This window comes from Asparagus officinalis, chromosome 1 (assembly GCF_001876935.1).
Source record: "Asparagus officinalis chromosome 1, Aspof.V1, whole genome shotgun sequence".
Lineage (NCBI taxonomy): Eukaryota > Viridiplantae > Streptophyta > Magnoliopsida > Asparagales > Asparagaceae > Asparagus > Asparagus officinalis.
In genome coordinates, this window is record NC_033794.1 from 98,233,430 (window position 1) to 98,254,418 (window position 20,989).

The 20,989-nt window shown below is 36.0% G+C and overlaps 1 protein-coding gene across 1 annotated transcript; it reads right to left on the minus strand.

The window, feature by feature from the left end:
• LOC109828762 (peptidyl-prolyl cis-trans isomerase CYP95-like) lies at window positions 1,238-20,989 on the minus strand. The gene is made up of 14 exons (XM_020395684.1): window positions 20,896-20,989; window positions 20,369-20,493; window positions 20,211-20,265; window positions 15,322-15,410; window positions 15,045-15,069; window positions 14,390-14,428; window positions 11,892-12,009; window positions 11,219-11,385; window positions 10,708-11,080; window positions 10,119-10,213; window positions 5,580-5,778; window positions 4,664-5,497; window positions 4,491-4,574; window positions 1,238-1,856 (listed from the first exon to the last, which is right to left on the minus strand). The coding sequence occupies exons 2-14, from the start codon at window positions 20,444-20,446 to the stop codon at window positions 1,541-1,543; spliced, it is 2,472 nt and encodes an 823-aa protein (XP_020251273.1). The 5' UTR covers window positions 20,447-20,493; window positions 20,896-20,989; the 3' UTR covers window positions 1,238-1,540.

Below are 20,989 nucleotides of genomic sequence, written 5' to 3' on the forward strand. Positions count from 1 at the left end.
CAAAAACCCAACAACATAGAGCTAAACAAGCTTGAATCAGCATTGTAACAAAAAACAGTCACGGGAGCTCGACGACGAGCACAAATAACAACCAAAAACCCAACAACATAGAGCTAAACAAGCTCGAATCAGCATAGAAACAAAAAATAGCCACGGGAAACACCCAGCAGCTATCCAACAATACCAACCAACCAACCAACAACACTAACCACCAATTAGGAAACACCAACCAGCCAATGAACCAGGAAACACCCATCAGCCATCCAACAACACCAACCAACCAACAACACCAACCAACAATCCCGAGCACATGGCGAAATTATAAATCAAGCAAAAATCATGCAAAAATCAGAAAGGCAGTGAAAATAAACAAAGCGAATAACATGGCGAAAGTATATCTGTAATTGCTGAAATTGGACAAATCAAGCAAAAATCCGACGAAATACCCTCAGAAAGGCAGTGATTTCCCCAAATCCGACAAAAAATCCAACGAAAATTCGACTAAATCCGACAAAATCTAACAAAATCTGATAAAAACCCGACGAAATCCCTAGCTTTCGTAGATCCGACACGCGAACAGGGAAGGAATGGCGGGACTTAGCGGTAACCCTAGCCAACCAATAAATTTCCCGAAAATATTGCAGATCTGACACAAGGACACAAAAGGAGGGTTTTCCTAGGTTTTCCGCTCGTTTTTGGAGGAAATCACGACGAGCGACTTGGCTGAGGTGGAGTTTTCTGCTGTTGGAAACTCTAGAACCCACTGCAAACCAAACCCGCACAAAGAAACACAAAAAAAAATGAAATGTCTGAGGTGGACGCAATGTCAGGGGAGGGAAATGGATTTCGGGGCCTTTTTTTTACGAACCAAACAGCCTCTTTAAGTACAGGATAGTAACGTCTCCTTCGTAATAAATGAGAACATAGAATTTATTCCGTCTCTTTTATTTCACCACTTCTGAAGAGCTTTATGTTCCTTTATCATAAAATTGTGGATGAGAGACGTGTTCGATATTCAAAATTATTCAGTATCGAAATTGTTCCTAAAAAGTAACGCTTTCAAAACAATGAAAACAAGCATAAACTCAATTATTCCTTTCAGTGATCGGATAGGGTTTTCTAAACAAGAGAGAAAGAGAGCGAGAATGAGAGCATTGCGTTAATGCTTAAAATTTTGCAATTTGAACGCGACAAGCCTGACAACTAATACAAGAAAACAGGCATAAATGATCGGAAGTAGAAACAATTACACATAAACTAATGCCCGAAATTCCACATAAAAGTAATAATCAGCTCCAACATGAAATACAAGAAAGTTTCCCTAACAGCAGGGCTAAAGTACGATAGCCAACTGGAAAACAAAATTCAAGTTTCCGGCAACCAATTGCTACCCAGTACCAGCGGCAAGCTCAAATAACATTGAGACGCGTTATAGGGTACATAAAGGTCCAAGAAGAATAAAACTAAGACAAACAAGGTAGAATCCAGATCAACAAACTCAACAAAACCTAAAAGACAACTCAGTATCTCATAAAACATTTTACTTCCCCCCAGCAGAATCAGGGGAAGCGTCACCATAAGAAACCAACCCCTTCTTTCCATCAGAGCTGCTGGATGGTGATCTCGACCTCGACTTCTCCTCACTTACATGCTTCGGAGAGGGAGAATTAGGAGTTGACTTAGACCTAGACTTTGATCTTGACTTTGACCTAGATCGCGAGCGGGAGCCAGATGGGCTCCTGCTAATGGAAATAGACCGACGTCTCTCTGAGCGAAGGCGAAGTGGACTACGCCGGCCACGGTAACCTACTGGGCTGCGCGAAATGCTTCGGGTGTGACTTCTCCTGCTTCTGTACCTGCGGAGAATACCACTTGAAGATATTAATTTACTGAGCAATACTATCTATCCAACATGCACGTTGCACAAAAATGAAAACATGTGACTGATGATTTAAGAGCTTTTGATTTTATTCTGGCAAAGATCTATGTTTAGTTCCACAACGAAGATCCCAATAACCTCCAGGTCAAAATTCAAGCTGACTGGAAACTTTATTATTCCCGACCAAACTAAATCAATTTGAATTCCCAGTAAATGGTTGAATACATTGAGCTAATATCTTCCAGGTTCTGATTGAAGCTGTGGAAGAGATTTTTCATCAATATCTTCATACATATATAAATCAGCTCTGATTCAAAGTAAATGATCAATAAAATGAGCTCCATTTCGTATGGTTGCACACTAAATGGTCAAGAACAGTCCTTTTACCTTGGAGGATACTAATGATTCACATAGTAAAAAAGATATTAGTAAAAGGTTAAGCATAATAAATGAAAGTTCATTAATAGAATCATGTTTTGGAAGTTCTACCTAAGAATGATGACCAATGTTTCCACCACTTGTCACGAAACAAATAACGATGACAATGAAAGAATATTGTACTTGATAACCTAAAATGTTGATATCACGATAAATTGTGTCAACTTCAGGGATGCATCATGCACTTTCGATACAAGGGCACTCTTATGCAATAAAAACCGCTAAGTTGCCTTCGTCGTGTCACTATATCTTGTGAATAGGACTCAAATTTACCCTAAAGAAAAACTTCATTGGATAAAGCAGTATTGGTAGCAGCCCACTATTAGAAGTTTAAAGTTTAAAGCATCTAGGAGGCCAAAAGAGAGCATATAAGTACATAGCACAGAGTCACAAGTTCTGTTATATTAGCAAATTGTCCTACTATACCTTGACTAAATCACAAGAAACAAAGACCGAAGAAAGGCAAACAATGTAAAAAATGGGCTTAAGAAGAGAACAACTTAAAGATCAAGTAAAAGCAGAACGTCCAGAAACTCCATCAGATCTAAAATATTTGACTTGGATGGTATGGATTTTATTAACACGCCCAACAAATTATGGAAAGTCAGAATAACAACGCAACTAGACCACACTACAAAAGCAAGGAGTCAGATGAAGTCCAGGTTATTTGCAATGGACAATTGTGTTTCTTTTCTGGTGACCTGTTACCTGATAAGAAGTAGCCGAACTAAGGGAAAAAGTAAAAGTAGTGAAACAACCAACAGTCCATTATATCACACAAATATAAGTGGTCTGAAATTCCAGGGTGAGCATAATCATAGGACAGAGAAACTTCACATTGCGTATTGCAATAAGACGCAGTACTTAATATGAAAACCCCTCCAATGTTGGCCATTTATGAAGAAACCTTCTACTGTTATCAATTTTGCTGTTAAGTTGGTTAGAAAATGATATGTGCATGCTTCATTTCCTTCAAATGCCCCTCAACAATCTTCCTCAGAGTTTAATGAAATTCCTAATCCCCTTCCTTTACATCAAACCAAAAACAAGAACCAAATTATCTAAATACTCAATTGTTCAAAGTTCCAGGTAATCTCTCCATACCCCCCACTTGGACATAATGATTGAAAGTAGATCCCAGCCTAGATCCTTGCAAATTGAAATGAGTTGGAAGTAGATTCAATCCTAGATTCTTATAAATTGAAAGAAGAGAAGAAAATTTTGTTAAGAAGAAGAATAAGAGTGTATTTTATGGAATAAAGTACATGTATTTGCACATGCCCTTCTAAGAGAACTCAACCATTAAATTGACGGCATGGGCTTATATAATAAAAAGACCACTTGGGAGTTTCATAATAAGTGATCAAAATTGAAGTGGGTTTCATAATAATTACCCTAATAACAATAATAATTAAAGCCAAAAAATGAAAAGCTCAAATAATGTGACTAATAATTATTCCTCCACTGTAAGATAATTATTTTACATCTTTTTGTAAGATATTGTAAATGTTCAAAAGTTACAATTGTTTTATCAAATGATAGACCAATCACAAGGTAAGCTAACCATGTGATAACTAACTTTAGTCTATATTGTGAATAGACCCCCATGTACTATCACCCAATTGTTGATAGACCCCTTGAAATTCTACCGGTGCAGATAGACCCACTACAAACGTCCAATTGCAGATATATCCCCTGAGTAAATTTTCTTTGAGTCTTTTATCCTCAAGAGGTCTATTTGGTCAAAAAAACAGTATTCTCTCTCTTAAGGGTAAAAGGGTCAAGAAAAGTTCATTTAGGGGGTTGACCCGCAACAACATAACTGAATAACGCAATTAACTCTGAAGTTCTGAACTTTATTAACTACATAAAGATATCATTATTTGACAAATACTTGGGAAACCTACACCCAATAAAGAAGCAGCCTCTACAAAAAGTTTAAGTAGTGAAAGAACTAATGGTCTGTTATATCGTTACAAATATAAGTGGATCTTGTACATACTGAAATACTAAGTAGAGGTGGAGAACCATAGGAAACAGTACAATATGTTCTCAATGTGTATCACATTATAGTAAAAAGTAATACTAACTAAATAAAAAAATATGAAAGATAACAGGAAGAGACACTAAAGTGACATCTATTGCCCGAGGAGAACAATGCAACGAAAGATACCTGCTAGGAGGAGTCCTGCCTCTTGGAGGGCTCCTGTACCGCCTAGGAGGAGATCTTTCATGATATCTTCTATAGCTTGAATATCTGGCAAAGAAAGAAATACGGAAAATAATAATATAATGCCAAACAGCATTACAAAAAGTCAAAGCTCCATGTGTCAACATTTTAATTACCTATCACGATCAGTTCTTCCACCGTAACGATGTGACCTTATAGGAGAACGGTCTGGAGAGCGTGTCCGATATCTTCTTGCATAAGAATACTTCTCACTAAAGCCTCGGCCCCTTTGGATGCGCTTGGGTGACCCATCCGGAGAAGCACTTCTTGAAAAACTCCTGCCCCGATTAGAGGGTGGAGATAGTGCACGCCGACTCACTGGACTTCTGCTGATGCTTCTTCGTGTACGTCTACGCACAGGGCTTCTACTTGCGCTTCTTCGTGATGACCTGACTGGGCTTCTGCTAAGACTTCTACGAGCATCCCTTACAGGACTTCTGCTTGGTGATCTTCTCCGGAAAGACCTCACAGGGCTCCTGCTAATGCTTCTCCTCGGCAGAGACCTAGCAGAACTCCTGCTCAAGCTCCTCCTTTTATTCCTCACAGGGCTTCGGCTTATGCTTCTCCTTGAAGGTACCCTTCCTGAGCTCATACCTGGACTTCGTCGTGGCAGGGATCTAGCCGAATTTCTGCTTATGCTTCTTGGACGACCTACTGGGCTTGTACTTACACTTCTCCGCTTTGTTATGACTGGACTTTTGCTAATGCTTCTGACCGGGCTTCTACTCATGCTCCCACTACCTGAACTTCTGCTGACGCTCTTTCTGGTTGGACTTCTGCCCCGACTGGTGCCTCTAGAAACATGAACTGGGCTTCTACTAAGACTTCGCCGAACAGGACTCCGGCTGATGGGCCTTTGGGGACTTACATTTGGGCTCTTGCCTTGGCTTCTTCTCGGACTTATACTCATACTCTTGCTCATGGACCGATTAGAACTCACGCTTTGGCTCCTGCTCATCAATGTCAGATAAAATACCGATTCTGGAAGAAGCGGTAAGCAGAAACAATGAATTGTGAGGTGAATAAAAGGACCTAGATTTTCTTGGTATATCTATGGGAAGTGGCAAATCTGCATTTCTATCAGATTTTTCTTCGTTGATGCCATTGCTCCGCATCTCTCCATTTTCTCTTGAAGATTTAGCTCCTCCAACAAGCTCGTCCACCTTATCATCATTGCTAGGCAAATTGTCAGAAACTCCCTTATCCAAAGGCAGCGGAGGTTGAACTTCATCTGCAAGGCAAAGTAACTTGCATCAGTTATCTCCTAAAATAGATATTGACGAAACTAAAAATAGACTGTAACATGTCGACAAGGAGTGCCGTCAACTACGCCAATGTTCATCAAGACCCTCCTAAAATAGATATTGGCGGAACTACAAATAGACTGTAACATGTCGACAAGGAGTGCCGTCAACTAGGCAATGTTCATCAAGACCAGAACAGGTTCGCCTGGGAAGGTGACTGTGACATTCATATTCCTATGAAGAAAAATGAAGTATGACAAATAGAACAAGATGTATGATCAAGCAGTGTGATGGCAATTGCTTGCATAGAATATTTCATAAGAAACTTTGCCCCAGAAAGGCCACCAAGAGCATACAATCCAACCATGTCAATAAACAGATCATAGAGGCCTTGTTCATGCTAGCTTTATGCAAAAGCAGTATCACAAAGAAAAGAAAAGAAAACAAACAGCCTCAAAACACTCGATAAAAGTTGTAAATTTGCTTGTGAATCAAATTAAGACTCGGTCCAGAAGATTAAGTCATACTAATAACCGTACATAATTCCTATCGAGGAAAGACAATTAAGTTATGAAATATTAAATGAAAACATGAATAAAAAATTCGCACATTCCCAGCTAGTTGTGTATGACGATAAAAGGGATCGAGATGGTTAAAAGGTAGAGTATGTAAAATATAGAAAACAAAAGAGCAACAATTAGATCAACCTGAAATACAACTAACACTTTAAAATTTGGCCAAAAGCTAAACGAACAATCACTAAAGGCTAGAATTCAGTCAGCTTAGTTCACTTTCAAGGGTTATCAATTTGAAGTATAGGCTTATCCACTGGTCTCCAATTGGGGTTCAGATTATTTCACCAAATAATAAGGATCAAAACATTGAAACAAAATTTCCATTATTTCTCTCATATGCCATCTCCTTTAACTAGATTCCATGGCAGTTTCTTGGCCGTCTAAATTGCTTGAACCATAAGTCATGAGGCAGGAGGTTTAAAGCCTTACTGGTAGTAGTACATCTTTAAAAAAGCCAAGAATTGATAAAAAAGAATCCCCTACGCAGAAAAATAAGGGGCATCATTTAATGATTGGGTTTGTTTTAGGTGGGTTACCTGGTTATTACCAACCACTAAGCATATGACTATATCCAACTCCTACCCTACGTAATTTCCATATTGCAATCTGAGTTCTGTTTAGGTCAGGTGACTGGTAAATCCGAAACATAATTCAAACCAATCTGTTGTCAATATAAACCTTGAGCTATTTCCTACCTCTACTCTAGAATGCCCATTGTCACTCTCAGGCCATGTTAAGGAGCCAGTGATGCCTGCAAACTACCATTAATAGCACTATGGAAAAAGATGCTGAAGTCCACAACTTCCTCTCTTCATATTCTGAATATCTCATATTTTTTACACTACCAACATGTAGAAGATAGGTCCTAGGATGCAATGTCAGGGGACCCAGGATTCCTGCCACTCTTCTTATATGCTACAAAATAGAAGAGCAAAGGGTGTGAGGGTGGGCAGCACATACAGCACGAGCTTACAGATCACCACTATTATACACATTTAAGTGAGTTTGTAGACAAGACACATCTGAAACTCTAGCAGGTCATTGTTGTTAAGACTCATGTAGTATCTAAAATGTACAGATGCAATCATAATCACATCACTGATAACATAGCGATTATATTGACAGCATTTGAAGATAGGGGTTCAACAAAATACAGGTAATTTAGGATCAATTAGGCAGGATATTTGGTACTCTCCATGTTTACAAAATGAAACAAAAAAGAAAGAAAGAATTAAGTTGCTGAGAGATTTCACCAACCACTGACAATCCGCAGTTAGGTATCAAGTAGATCTAGAATGATATCTCGAATGATAAGGCTCACTAGACTATGCATAACAAATATAGTATGTTTAGTTTTTTTAATTTGAAAGAAATATGGTGCATAAGATTATCATCATTGAACAAACCAACCCCTCAGGTCGCTGCTAGCAACTCAATTTAGTTCATAGAATATGGATTTGGTACCCCTGAGAAGATTAACGTTTCTGTAAGGCATGGCCTTAGACATGGTCACAGATAGGTCTCAGTTAGGATGAGATGATTAGCATATTGTCTGAATAATCCTCAATTTTTCATAATAAATGATCCTTCAACAAAGATGCAGGTGGCACACATGCACATATGCACCATGTACATGCAAAAGAGTGTGCACAGACACATATTTCAGTCATATGGTCCCCTATCCATTTCTTTACTCCAAAAATGTCATATTAGTACCAAACAAGGATCACCAGTACACCATGTTTCAACTAGCATAATCTTATACTATTACAATAGAGTGTTGGATGTTAAAAAGTTCTCTTCTGAAAATACCCTCCAAAACACACACATGCATACATAAAACACATGCATGCGAACATAAAACATACATAAGCCATATCCCTTCATACATACATTCTCAATTTTCACAACCTCCCCACTAATTGCCATCAATTTTTCATTTAACAACGCACTCACAACCTCCACCCACTGATAACCTTCCTCCACTAATTCTCACTAATACCCTCACATTGATTATCTACTTATTGATCGATCTTCCTAATGTCCATCACCTTCAACCTCTTTTAACTCTCTTATAAAAAATGTCATGTATATCTTTTGGGTATAAAGATGAATAAGAAGGATAAAGAGCAATTTGTTTCTGTTATACTTTAATTTACGATGTTTTTCCCTTTCGATGGTAATGAAAATTTATTTGTTTTGTTTGATTTTTTAGGTGTCCGAATCCCCTCCTCGTACTCCAATTACCGATTTGTATTTCCATAAATCTTTATTGTTCGTTTGATTTTTGTCAACTATAAATCTTTCTTGTTAATAACTAATATTGTGTGATTTTTCTTTCTTATTTTGTTTCTCTGTTAGGTCTTTTCTACAAGTTTGAAGAGTTGATTTCTTTATGATCACTGGTTTTAATTTCTAGAAAATGTACATAGAAAATGAAGAATGAAAATGACGTTTCAAAAAACCCAAAATACTTCCCAAAGTTGTGCATTTTGCAAAAAAAACCTGGAGCTCACAAAATTTGCATATTTATACAAAAATATGTGAAAATATATTTCACCGTAAGTATTTTATTTACCATTCCAAAATGTTATATTATATTGCAAATTTGCATATAAGATCCCAGCTAAAAATTTTCTTAATGTCATACATCATCTTAAATTATAAACTAAATGCAAGTATGTCTTTAGGCTTTTTAAGAGGTTTTAAAATATAGACATACCTTCTAGGTATTGCAAAAATTATAAATTTATACTGAAGTGTCAAGTTTTACAAAAACATCATAAATTTGTAGAATTTATAAGCAAACCCTGATATTTGTGCCAAAAACCCTTATTTTTCATAATTTTATAGAATAAATCTGAATTTTTTGCATAAAGGACCCTACAGATTCATAAATTTAAAATTAGAGCACTAGAATCCTGTAAGTTTAGTAATTAATGCCGATAAACTTCATAATGAACCTCATTGAAATTTATATTTTAATGATGAGAAAATTAAAAGCAAGTCATCAAAGTTTTATTCCCAAAATCAAATTTACAATAAATTATAACAAATTACATTAAAAAAATATTTGAAAGATAAAACAAGTACGTCAACGTGCAAGGCACGTGCACTATACTAGTATATTAAAAATGAGTAGCAACATAATTTATTGGTGAAATATTAAAAAATGTTCAATAAAAAAGTCAGTACGCAGGATATGAATAAACAATAGGTATGCATTTATTCAACAAAAGAAAATAACACTTTCCAAAAGCTTAATTTTGCAATCACTAATAAGACAGCTTAATTATCTTTCCATAACCATGATAGAGCTCAAGAATTTTGGGATCATATTGAAGAACCTAGATGAAGAATATTATTTGCTGGAAATTTTAATATGAAATTTTCAGAAGGCATTATACAGAAAAACTTCACAAGCATACTGAGAAGACAGACCAAGAAAGTTTGGTGTTCCATCAGAAGAATAAATCAAACTAATATTCATATTGCGCAGAGAACAAAAAAGTCCCACTGATCATAAATAATGTGCAACTATTACTGATATACTACTAAAGAGACAACAACAACATAAATCAATTAAAAGAGCATAAAAAATGAATAGACAAAATAAGGCAACAAGAGGACCAGGTAACCTAGCAGCAACTAAGACCAATTTATAAATTCCAGTTGAGTGTGTCATTTGTTATTGCACAAAAGTATGTACAAATAAAAATAGCTTAGAGTCAAAGGAAACCTCCGACACATACCCAAAGCTTGATTCTTAGACTTCCGTTTGCGACGTTTGCCGTCGTCGTCATCAGAGTTGCTCTCTCTTGAATCATCAGTATCACTCTCCACCGTCCTTGTATAAGGGGGGAAATTTTCTCAGTTACCACAGAAAAAATCAATAACACACATACACAAAATTTTTGCACAGAGGCAATGAAAAAACAATCATGTTAAAAGAACTTGGAGCAGTATTGGCTCAATAAAATCAATTGGACCATCAGATTTTCAGTTTTTTGTTAGTTTCTAATAACAAAGCAAGTGCTGGTTATGCAAGTGATGGAATATAATCGAGAAGCATAAATATGCCCACAGTGGTACACGCATAGACCTGTGAAATTCAGAGCTAAACATAGACAGAACTGCATGTGCATTGGCAACTTCCTTTGCTCACAAATCCATATTTGCAAATAGAAAATACTAATTTCTACAAGCAATAGAGTTATAGTAGGCAACAGTGCATTTGAAAATGAAGGAGCGGAATGAAACAAATTCTTATGCATATAAACATTTCGTGAGCTTACTTAATATGAACAAAATCTAGCATCCCAAGTAATTAAAATTTTATACCTCTTCGATTTGCGTCTCGATTTTCTATCACGCCTTCTACGTCTTTTCTCCCGCCTCCTATCCCTCTTTCTTTTTCCACGCTTGTATTTATCCCTCTTGGAATACTTCTTTCTCCGCCTATGCCTATCGTCACTAGAGCTACTGAGATCAGACGATGATGACGATGAATATGAATCAGAATCACTATCAGTGTCTGATGATTCAGATTCTGTATCTGATGAGCTATCTGATTCAGATGAATAGTATCTTCTTCGCTTCTTTTTCCTTCGGCTTTTAGAAGATTTCTTATGATGTCCTCTTCGTCGTGTTTCATGACCATCTGTATCGGAACATATATCTTTTCCGGATTTTGATTTACTGGATTTTTTCTTATCTGCACATATAAGAAAGCAGTTAAGTTTTAAATCTGAACATATAAGAGAGCAGTTAAACTTTAAATCAGATATAACAAGTTTCAAAAGACAACATATCACAGGATTTTTTTTAAAACAGCTGAACTCAAGCAAGTTACCATTTTCATGTACAGGTTCCATGGTACTATGATGTTTCGTATGATGAAGTTCACCACAATCAACAATTTTGACGGGAACAATAGGTTTGGTGTTATCAACTTCAACCCGTTCGATCCTCTTTAAAGTGTTCTGTCCAAGGATAAGCTTTCCAAAAACAACATGCTTCCTGTGAAAAAAAAAAATTAAAGGCATACTTGTTGAACAAATGGGAACAATTCACATAAAACCCATATCTAGTGGCAAAATTTTAACACAGAATCCTATGCAGTTATGGGGGACTCCCAGGGTGGACTCTCATACGAAAGTACAATAGCACCCTTGGAAGAAAAGCATACTATATCAATAGGAAGCAAAGTATGCAATGGGTAGCAAATAGGTCAACCAAGAGTTCATTGCATTCTACCCAAATTGCCACAGCAATTTTCCTTGCAGCGAACTCTAAATACAATGGTAATATTGGGTCCAAACACTTGAGACTCGGGTGATATGATCACCCATTTAAATTGGTTGATGCCTATTAGGAACATGCAAGTAACTTTGCACAATATTCCATACATCTATGAATAGAAAATTTATAGTTAACTTACAAATTTAGAAAGTTCAAATCTTTTCTTTTAACTATTTCTTTTTAGATAATCTAATTGCAACACGAGGATAGATCCTAAAACTAACCCGTCAAGGTGAGGAGCAGCTTTAAAGGTAATAAAGAATTGAGAACCATTGCCATCAGGACCAGCATTCGCCATTGACAAAAGACCAGGACCATCATGGTGTAGCTTGAAATTTTCATCTGAAACAATAAAAAAAAACAGTTATCTAGAATGTTTACCTTACTTGTACCGGGTACATTATTACAGAAAACAATCACTGAACATCACGGCAAGCAATGGTTACTTGCTTATAAAATACAATCAGTTCACAGTTCCTAATTAAGCCAGACCTTAAATTTTACCAATGCAAAATGTCAAATTTTTTAATTCTGGCTAGTGAATATACCATTTACAGTTCGATATTACATTTGGTGTTGTCTAGATTCAAAATGAATACAACAGGAAAAAAAATGCCAGTAGCCATAAGGCTAAGAATAAGGCAGAGAGTAATGAACAATAAACAGAAAAAGAGAAGACAATATGAATACTGAAATGATAAAAATACTTCAACAAGAGACAACATCACCCAACACCATGAGGAAAAAAACATATGTTTAAATGCCATTAACTAACCTTTGGTATCATTAGAGTCCAGTTAAGTGTATAGATCAAATTATTTCAGACCCTCAAAATATCCACCTACAATAGATTATGTTACAGAAAAGGTATATTAACTTAGTTTTGATTCCTTTTTCCATAAGAAAGAAATAACTGGACAATGCATTATTCTTATTTCAAAGAGGAATAAATAGGACTGCGCATTAATGATGAAATGTTTCAAAAAAAGAAAACAGATTCTTTTTTCTTTTTTTTCGCTTGTTCTCTGAGAGACATTGAACAGCAAGAGGAATCTGTGATTGTAACTGTCCGGTTGAAGTATTACCAGATTTAATTCAAGAAATGGAGATGTTTGCAGTTCCCCACTATCCTACTAAGGGTTAAACTGTAATTCATTCATTAAATTGTAATCCATTCATAGTGAATATTGCAAAGGGAATGATGCATTTACCTTGGAAATAAAAAGGTGACCATGTTTTGTATCTACATCAAGAAATACTATATAAAGGATTGCATACAAATCCAACCAAACAGCACTCAATCTAAGCAAGTCCAAATGTCCAAATATAAGAAGCCATTACAATCTAACTGTCCTAACTCTTCTGATTCGACCATTAGCACTTCAAGAATCTGCTTTTAAAACCCAACTCTTACTGGTTTTGAGGTCAAATGGTCAATTATCATAAGAACACTTTAATATCAATTTTTTTAGCAAGAAAATTAATGTTGGTATAAAGAGTCATCCGTAAGACTAGTTCTTCCAAGTACCGACAAAGGTAAAGAAGAGGAGCTAGAACTTGAAGATATATGAAGTAGAATTTCCGCTATAACAATACAACAAAAGTCTATCTGTCATTAATCAGTTGTTTGAAGTATAATGAAAAGTTATAATACTGCAGAAAAATGTGATCAAGTGCATCACTTTAAAGTGAAAAGAAGATGCTTGTTTATTACAGAAGTCCAACAACCAAATTGAACAATATAAATTTTACGCAAAGCTCACATAGACAAGAGATATCAGAAAACATGACGTATCCCGCATTTCAGATATTATGATTAGCGCTAACTTGGCCCTTGGACTACGGTAACACACACACACACACACACACATGTTTGGTATGTATGAAATTATATAGCAAAGGCTGCAAAGCAGTGTCCGTTCCCCCATGCAGCTTGTGTTCTGAGCAACTAAGATAAGCAACCAAGTGAATAGAATTTTTTTTAAGAGCTACAGTTACAGGATGTGAAAAAAGCAGAGCAGTGTGATACGACACAGGCATGGGCATGAATTTTTCTTAAGAGCTACGGGTATAGGATGTAAAGTTTATATTCATCTGTCACAATGATTGGCATGAAAATTTACCATCCGAGGTCATAATATGTTATAGGAAGACCATTTCCCCTCTGCATAGAGTTACACTCCTCCAAAAGAATTGCTGCAGTTGATGATCTCATGGAATTAAGGTACCCAGGTTTAGCTCAGGAACGATTAAAACCACATGCATCGTGGGGGACATAAGGATGTCTATATGGGGGACATAAGCATGTCTATGGTATAAAACTTTAGTTGCTAATACTTCAGTTTGACATGGGAAAAATAATTTCTTATGTGAAGGAAAATCTTCTTTACATCAACTTAGAAAAAACTATCTCCTAGAAAATACACAAGCAATAGGCTCACTTCCCAAACAAATTATACATCAAATAGTATGTTACAAATTTACTTAAATATAACACCCTGGCAGATGCACAAGCAAAAATGCAAAAAGAATAAAAAGAAACGGAAAGAAAACACATAAACCAGTAATCAAAAACATTAACAAATATCTTGATCTTAATCATAAAAGATTGGCAGTCTTTCACTCTTTTGAACACAACTCCTCAGATGATGCAATAATCTAGGCATTCAGTACATATAAGATAAATTTACAGAACATAAAACTTAAGAAGATATGAACTCACCCGGGAATTTTCCACCATATATACTCTCTCCACCTGTACCTGAAGTTATTAAAAAGAATATTCAAAATTAAAATTCTAACATATGATGACTTTTACACAGACACTCAAATGTTACAACACGTCCTTCCATAGACAAGTATCCACTTCAGAGTCACCTGATGCAAATAAAAATTGCCTCAAGAGTTGGAATCTAAAAGCTGAAAAGTGCTGAGAAATCTAGAAAACCTTAAGTTTTTCGACAATAGATGGCAAAGATGATATATCATGGACCACCAATAAAGGCAAATTCCAACAAACAGATATCCACATGGGCTTAGAGGAATGTCGTGACATACAAACATCTATAAATAAATCTGTCACTGAATGACAAAGAAATGTTATGTAGCTGTGAGATCTAAAATATAGTTTTCATTTATTGGCATGTGCAGGGCCTATTTAACTAGATCATAGAATGATGCAAAATCTGAAAGAGAGGATCCAATCATAGGTAACAAAGTCAAATTGATTCCAATCCAATACCTCATCTACACAAAGTGTTATCCGAGAGAATTGTAAACAATTTTGACAGTATTGCCTCACATGTTCCAACAGAAAATACATGCTATTTTGGCCTCAAAAATACATTAAAAATGAACAAGCTAGATATGAGACTCACCATCTCGCCTTGAAAAGTCACCACCCTGCAGAAATTAAAACGTATTAATCAGAATCCTCATCAAGAATGGACATGTATATGCAAATCAGACAAAGACCTTAAATAAAAAAAACTAAAAAAAACTGTGGCCTCAGCCCTGTATCCTCCAGCATAAAAGGCAAACTGATTAACGAATGGAGACTGGCATATCTAGTGCATGCTACTTAAAATTTACACGAAGGTGACAATTCATTCAACCACTGCAATGCACAAAAACGGGAGGAGAATTACAATATACCTGAGCCATGAACCCTTTCATTATGCGATGAAAAACTGATCCCTTGTAATGCAAGGGCTTCCCAGTTGTACGTCCAATTCCCATTTCACCTGCAATAGAATAATTTAAATAAAAAAAAGTTGTTCTGGTCTATTAAACATTACACAAAAGGAACACCAGTACCACGTACGTCAAAACCTAACTGCGATAACTGAAAGGAAAAACATAAGATGGAACCATTGACGAAAACTATTAAAAAGAAAAGAGTATAAAAATTGCAATGCAAATTAGAGCAACTGTTTCAAATGTACCTTTAACACAACAAATATCTGAAATGCTACTCGTACAATTGAAAAGATGAACTACAAATCATTATCTTTTCGAAACAATTGTTTGACTTACAAGATAATGATCAAGAAGCAAATCGGTCTTCACCCAACCATATAGATAAAAACTAACAATCTCATCAAAGGCCTTACTTGAGTCTTGACAACAATCTACAATCTTCTTATGCATGAAAAATGCCTACAATAGTACTGATTAATGTGTAGTGTTGAACATTGCAACTGCATTCCACTCTCCTCCACGCAAACACAGTTTCCAGTATTCATCTGAATCGAATTATATTGTGTATGCATGATATGAGCACTCCTTGGTTAGGAAATATTAAATTTATTATGTAGATTGCTCGTCTTGGCTAAGGCACGCATGCCTAGTAGAACCTAGATACAAGCAAACTAAGGCCATCAAGATCTTCAAATAAAGACAATATGGACCATAAGAGAAGAGTGGGTCAGAACTAACCCACACGACTACTTAAATATACGTATCCGTTGAAGACATGAGATAATCTTACTGCAAAGTGTTTTACCAATAAGAAACTCTATTCACTCAACAAGATTCCAGGGATGTATTAAAACTGAACAATTCAACAGTTTCCAAAATACAGTTCATTCTATCACTATACATGACAGATAATATTGCATTATAGATAGTTAAGACTTACCAGAACTTTCCAAAACCAGAGCCCCAACACACTAATAATTAGTTCCTGGATTCAGCCATTCAGGTGGACAGCTTATCAGTTTCTGGATTCAGTTGGACAGCTAAGCTCAAATGCACTAATAATTAGTTCCTAGATGAAGATGGACAACCAAGCTGGAAAGTAATAACAATCTGAATATGCCCAAGGGTGACCAACAGCTTCGCCTAGACGGATTTGGATCAGGTCAAGGGTTAAGCTACATGGGTGCACCCAAACCCAACCCAATTAAATATCAGCTAAAGCACATTGATCTAAACCTGATTGGGCTACTCGAACCCGACACATCGAACGCAATTGCCAGCTTGTCAAGCTTGAGAAGTTTGCTTACCATAAGACTCAAAACTATAGCATCTAACAAGTTGGATCCGAAATCTAAACATTATATCCAATTACAATTTCATTGTTTTTTATTGTTATAAAACTTTAAATGAACTCCAAGAATTTTGAACTTACTGAAAATATTGATGCAGCAAAGAAAATCAGATCTGGGGCTTGCACTCAAAAACTGCATTGCATTGACGAAGCCACCAGTTTATAAATGATATTAACATATACTAGTATATATAAGTAATGGTCACCGGAATAAAAAATGATAAGTATTTCTAATCAGATCGGACCAGATGAAAATTTTAGGTGAAGCTGGTTGATCCAATTTTCATGTGTACCTTTATCCAATCCTGAAAATTCTGCATTGGTTAGTGTCAACTCACTAAAGTAGGGACAAAGTAGGGACCACGCTTCAAGAACTAAAGAGGTGCCATCTATTGCTTGCATAGAGTAAGCATTTTGCGCCACCGTGAATTGTGAAACTGCACAGGAAGGTTATGCACTACATACTATCACTCTGCAAGCTCACAATTATATTACTCAGCTAGGTTAAATCCTTTTCGACCAGCAACCTTGAAAGAACATACATAGATCCATATGATATTCTAGATCAAAACCCAAACCCGCCTCACTTCAATTCTGTATTTTCCTAATCCCTCCTAATAAGCCAGCTTAGAAAAACCCGAACCTTTTTAACATTTGGTGATGGACAAGGTTATAGAAAGCGCTAGACGGTCTAGGCGTTTGACCCGACGCCTAACACCTAGGTGCGGCGTAGGCTTTTTCCTAATTGTTACTTATTAGTTACAATAATTGATAGTAAATGCCAATGTTATACAAAGCACAGGTGCCGAACTAGCACCTAGAGGGATTTCTTTCTTCGTTTAAATGATGGTGAAAGATGTTTTGCTAAAGGTTGGAAGTAGAAGAAATGTCTATAGTTGGAGCCTAAAAGAATTTGGGGAGATCGGAGGACATGAAGGCTGCAACAAACGATCAATGCCTAAAGGGTGCAGCTCACGTAAGCAGTCCACACCTCCCCTAGGCGCTCCAAAAACCTATATGGACAGCCTAGGTACCGCCTAGGCGCTATGCACTAGGCAAGTGAGCCCGGTACTACCTAGGCCCAGGCATACACCTATGCAGGCTATGCGGAGGCTTTTTCAAACATTGGTGATGGATCATCAGATATGCACTTGATGGAAGCAAATAAAGTTAGCTTTCTTATTTTCTTTCTTTTTTCTTCTTTTAACTTGCTTTTTAATTCTCATCTTTCCTTTTTAGAAATGGTGCCATAACACACCCTCTTTCTCCTTTCTCCTCACTTCTTACTCCCATATTTCCCTTGACCGAAATAGGTTGTCTTAATCTCTTCATAGTTTCTCTATTTTTCATCATTTTCCAATTTTACCTTAAGATGATGGTTGCAATTCAATTTTCAAACTTAGCTAGACTTTATTGTTCTCATTTCTCCTAGTCACATGTGACCACCCATTAATAGCTTTTTTTGTATTTCTTTATAATTTTTTTGGACAACTTACTATCACAATAGTAGACTATGCTGCTATCATCGGTTCCTCGGAAACTTGCCTATCAAACTACATGTAGACCATAAGATAGCTTGTTGTGAGAATTTCAATATTTGTAAAAGAATTATCAGCATATATACTCAATTTTCTTTTTGAAGATATCACATTAGATTTACAAGTGCGCACACACACACACGCATCCATTTCTACATAGTCCATTTTGATTGGGACATTGATGTGTTATGTGCTATCCCACCAAATATGTAATAGTAGATTTTTATCTTTGCAACATTTATTTTGATTTCTGACCTGTCAAATACTTTTGATTTTACTGCTTAACATTGTAGCAATAAAAATCTGCAGCTGCATACGAAAGGTATCTACCTCCTATAACTCCTTTCCAACATGTTAAAGGCCCAATTATCCCTACGATCTCATCAGTCACAGAATCTACATGAACATCAACCTCGGAGCTTGGTAAGACAGTCCTGATGAATATCGGCTCATATCATTCTTCACTTACCAACATTATTTCTAAATATATCTCTATGATATATAAATCAGTTATGCAACAGTCCTGATGAATATCAGCTCATATCATTCTTCACTTACCAACATTATTTCTAAATATATCTCTATGGTATATAAATCAGTTATGCAAGCTGATGAATGTAAAAACACTATTAAGAATGCAAAACAGGCAGGAGAGTTGACTGAAAGAGGCAAGAAAACCTAACCCAATAAAAGGAGGGAAAAAAAGATTTATGTAGCGAATTTAAGGAAAATCTTCCGAGAGACTAAGAACCTAAAGTACAAGGTAATGCAAAGAGAAAAAAAAAGACAAAGGAAATCTTACAGGAGAAAATAATAAAAATTATTAGAACAATAACATATCAGACAAGTTTAACTTAGAGAGGGGAAGATGCAAGAGAGAGGTGTTGGAAATGTAAGCTAAACCAATAATGTCAGCATTAATCGTCCCCTAATATTTCCGCTTAGAGACCAAGATGCATTATTTTAGGTTCCTTGACATCCTTCAAACATTTTTTATAGACTACATGATACCAAATGTCAACCTCAATCTTCCTCATTTACTAGGCAATAAATCTTCAAAAAGCAATGCTTCAAAAAAATTTAATATTCAGAAGAAAATCAACTAAATGAATTAATAAAATATGGATTACCCAGCCAGCAATACACCCTGAGCATGTTTATAATACTCCGCTAGCACAAGCAAGTACTTCCACAAGCCTAAAATTCCAATCTAACAAAAAGTTTATGAATCTATTGCAATTCCGACAACATTCTACATTGACTTATAGAGTGATAATATTATGACACCAATTTCAAGGCAATTAAAATACAGTATAGCTAAATTTTTAGCCCTAAGAAGGCCCCACCCTTTCTCAACCAAGCTTTTCTTGCAAGTTGTAATGAGGCAAATGCACAAGCTTCGGCAAGAAAAGATAAATCAGGAAATTCTGCAACATGTATTTGATTTAATTATTTAATAGTTTTTTTTCCAAGATAAAAGATGACAAGTTATAAAATAATGTGTTGGTTATTACATTCTTTCCGCATATTACTTGCATCTATCATGACCTGAAATGCTCTTGCCATCAATATTTCCTCCACTTTACCATGCAAAATTGATATAAAAATAAGCATGTAGATTCACTGCATTATTAATATTTATACCCAGTCACACAAGAATACAAAGATTAAATAGAAATTGAATGAAAGAATAGTTCTTTAAGTTCTAATATGTTGCAACTATCAAATGTCTATATTGTGAATATGATCCTTCAGTAAATATATGTTCACAAAAGTTAACCAGACCGGTCATCAAATTGGCGAAGACTAACATGGCTCTATGATTACTTATAGGTGTTAATTGGGCACATGGAAGAACGTATGAGAATTTCTTAAGTATATATTGGAGAAAATAATAATACTAAATAAATGTGGCATTCATAAAATAGTTGTAACAAGGAGAAGATGATTGTTACCAGTACATAGTGCTCGGAAGTTTTCGGCAGTCTTGGGAACGACATCAGCAAAAAGCTGCAAGGAAAAAGATGCTTAGGGTATTAATGCAATGAGTACGAGCCTGTTTATAGCAATGACAGCATAAGAAATTCCAATTAAATCTTGACGAAAGGTGTACCTCAAAGGCCAGTCTTCCTGGATCACCACCATTAATTGACACATCTAAGTACACAATTGGGTTCTTCGTACTAGCCATTCTCACTGATCCAATCCAGTGAGAAAACAAGCATCGGCAGCTTCAACCTAAAATTGTATAAAAACTAATTTCACGTCCAATAACATCCTAATTCCATTCTTTTCCTTGTTCCTAGTTCGGGATTACAATCTTTTCTTATAAATTAAAAAAAAAAGAAACAGTATCATGTTGAGTTCATCATTAACACATCGACCTCAGATCACCAAAACCATAAACCCTAGTTAAATTACACAAAACCCTAAAACGCCAGCAAACCAAAGCAAGTGAATCCTTCGCTCCAAAATCTCTAAAAATCAAGAGATCCAATAACTCCGGATCCAATACAGAAAAACTTCAGAAAGAACGAAATTAAACCCTAGCCAGCAAATCTACACTCGAATCTTCGGAGAATCTTTCGTCAGATAAAGATAAATCACTGAAAATCGAGGAAAACGAAACCCTAATTTTACCTCGAAGAGCAGAGAGCAGCTGATGCTGCTTGGCCACAGAAATACGAGACGAGGAGAGAGCACGCTAAAGAAACCTAGAGCTCAGTTGAGGCTT

Coding starts and splice junctions, on each gene's coding strand:
- LOC109828762 (XM_020395684.1), bottom strand. CDS start 20,446: ATGGCTAGTACGAAGAACCCAATTGTGTACTTAGATGTGTCAATTAAT. Junction 20,266..20,368: donor CAGGAAGACTGGCCTTTGAG/GTACACCTTTCG, acceptor TTTTCCTTGCAG/CTTTTTGCTGATGTCGTTCC. Junction 11,386..11,891: donor GCTGCTCCTCACCTTGACGG/GTTAGTTTTAGG, acceptor TTTTTTTCACAG/GAAGCATGTTGTTTTTGGAA.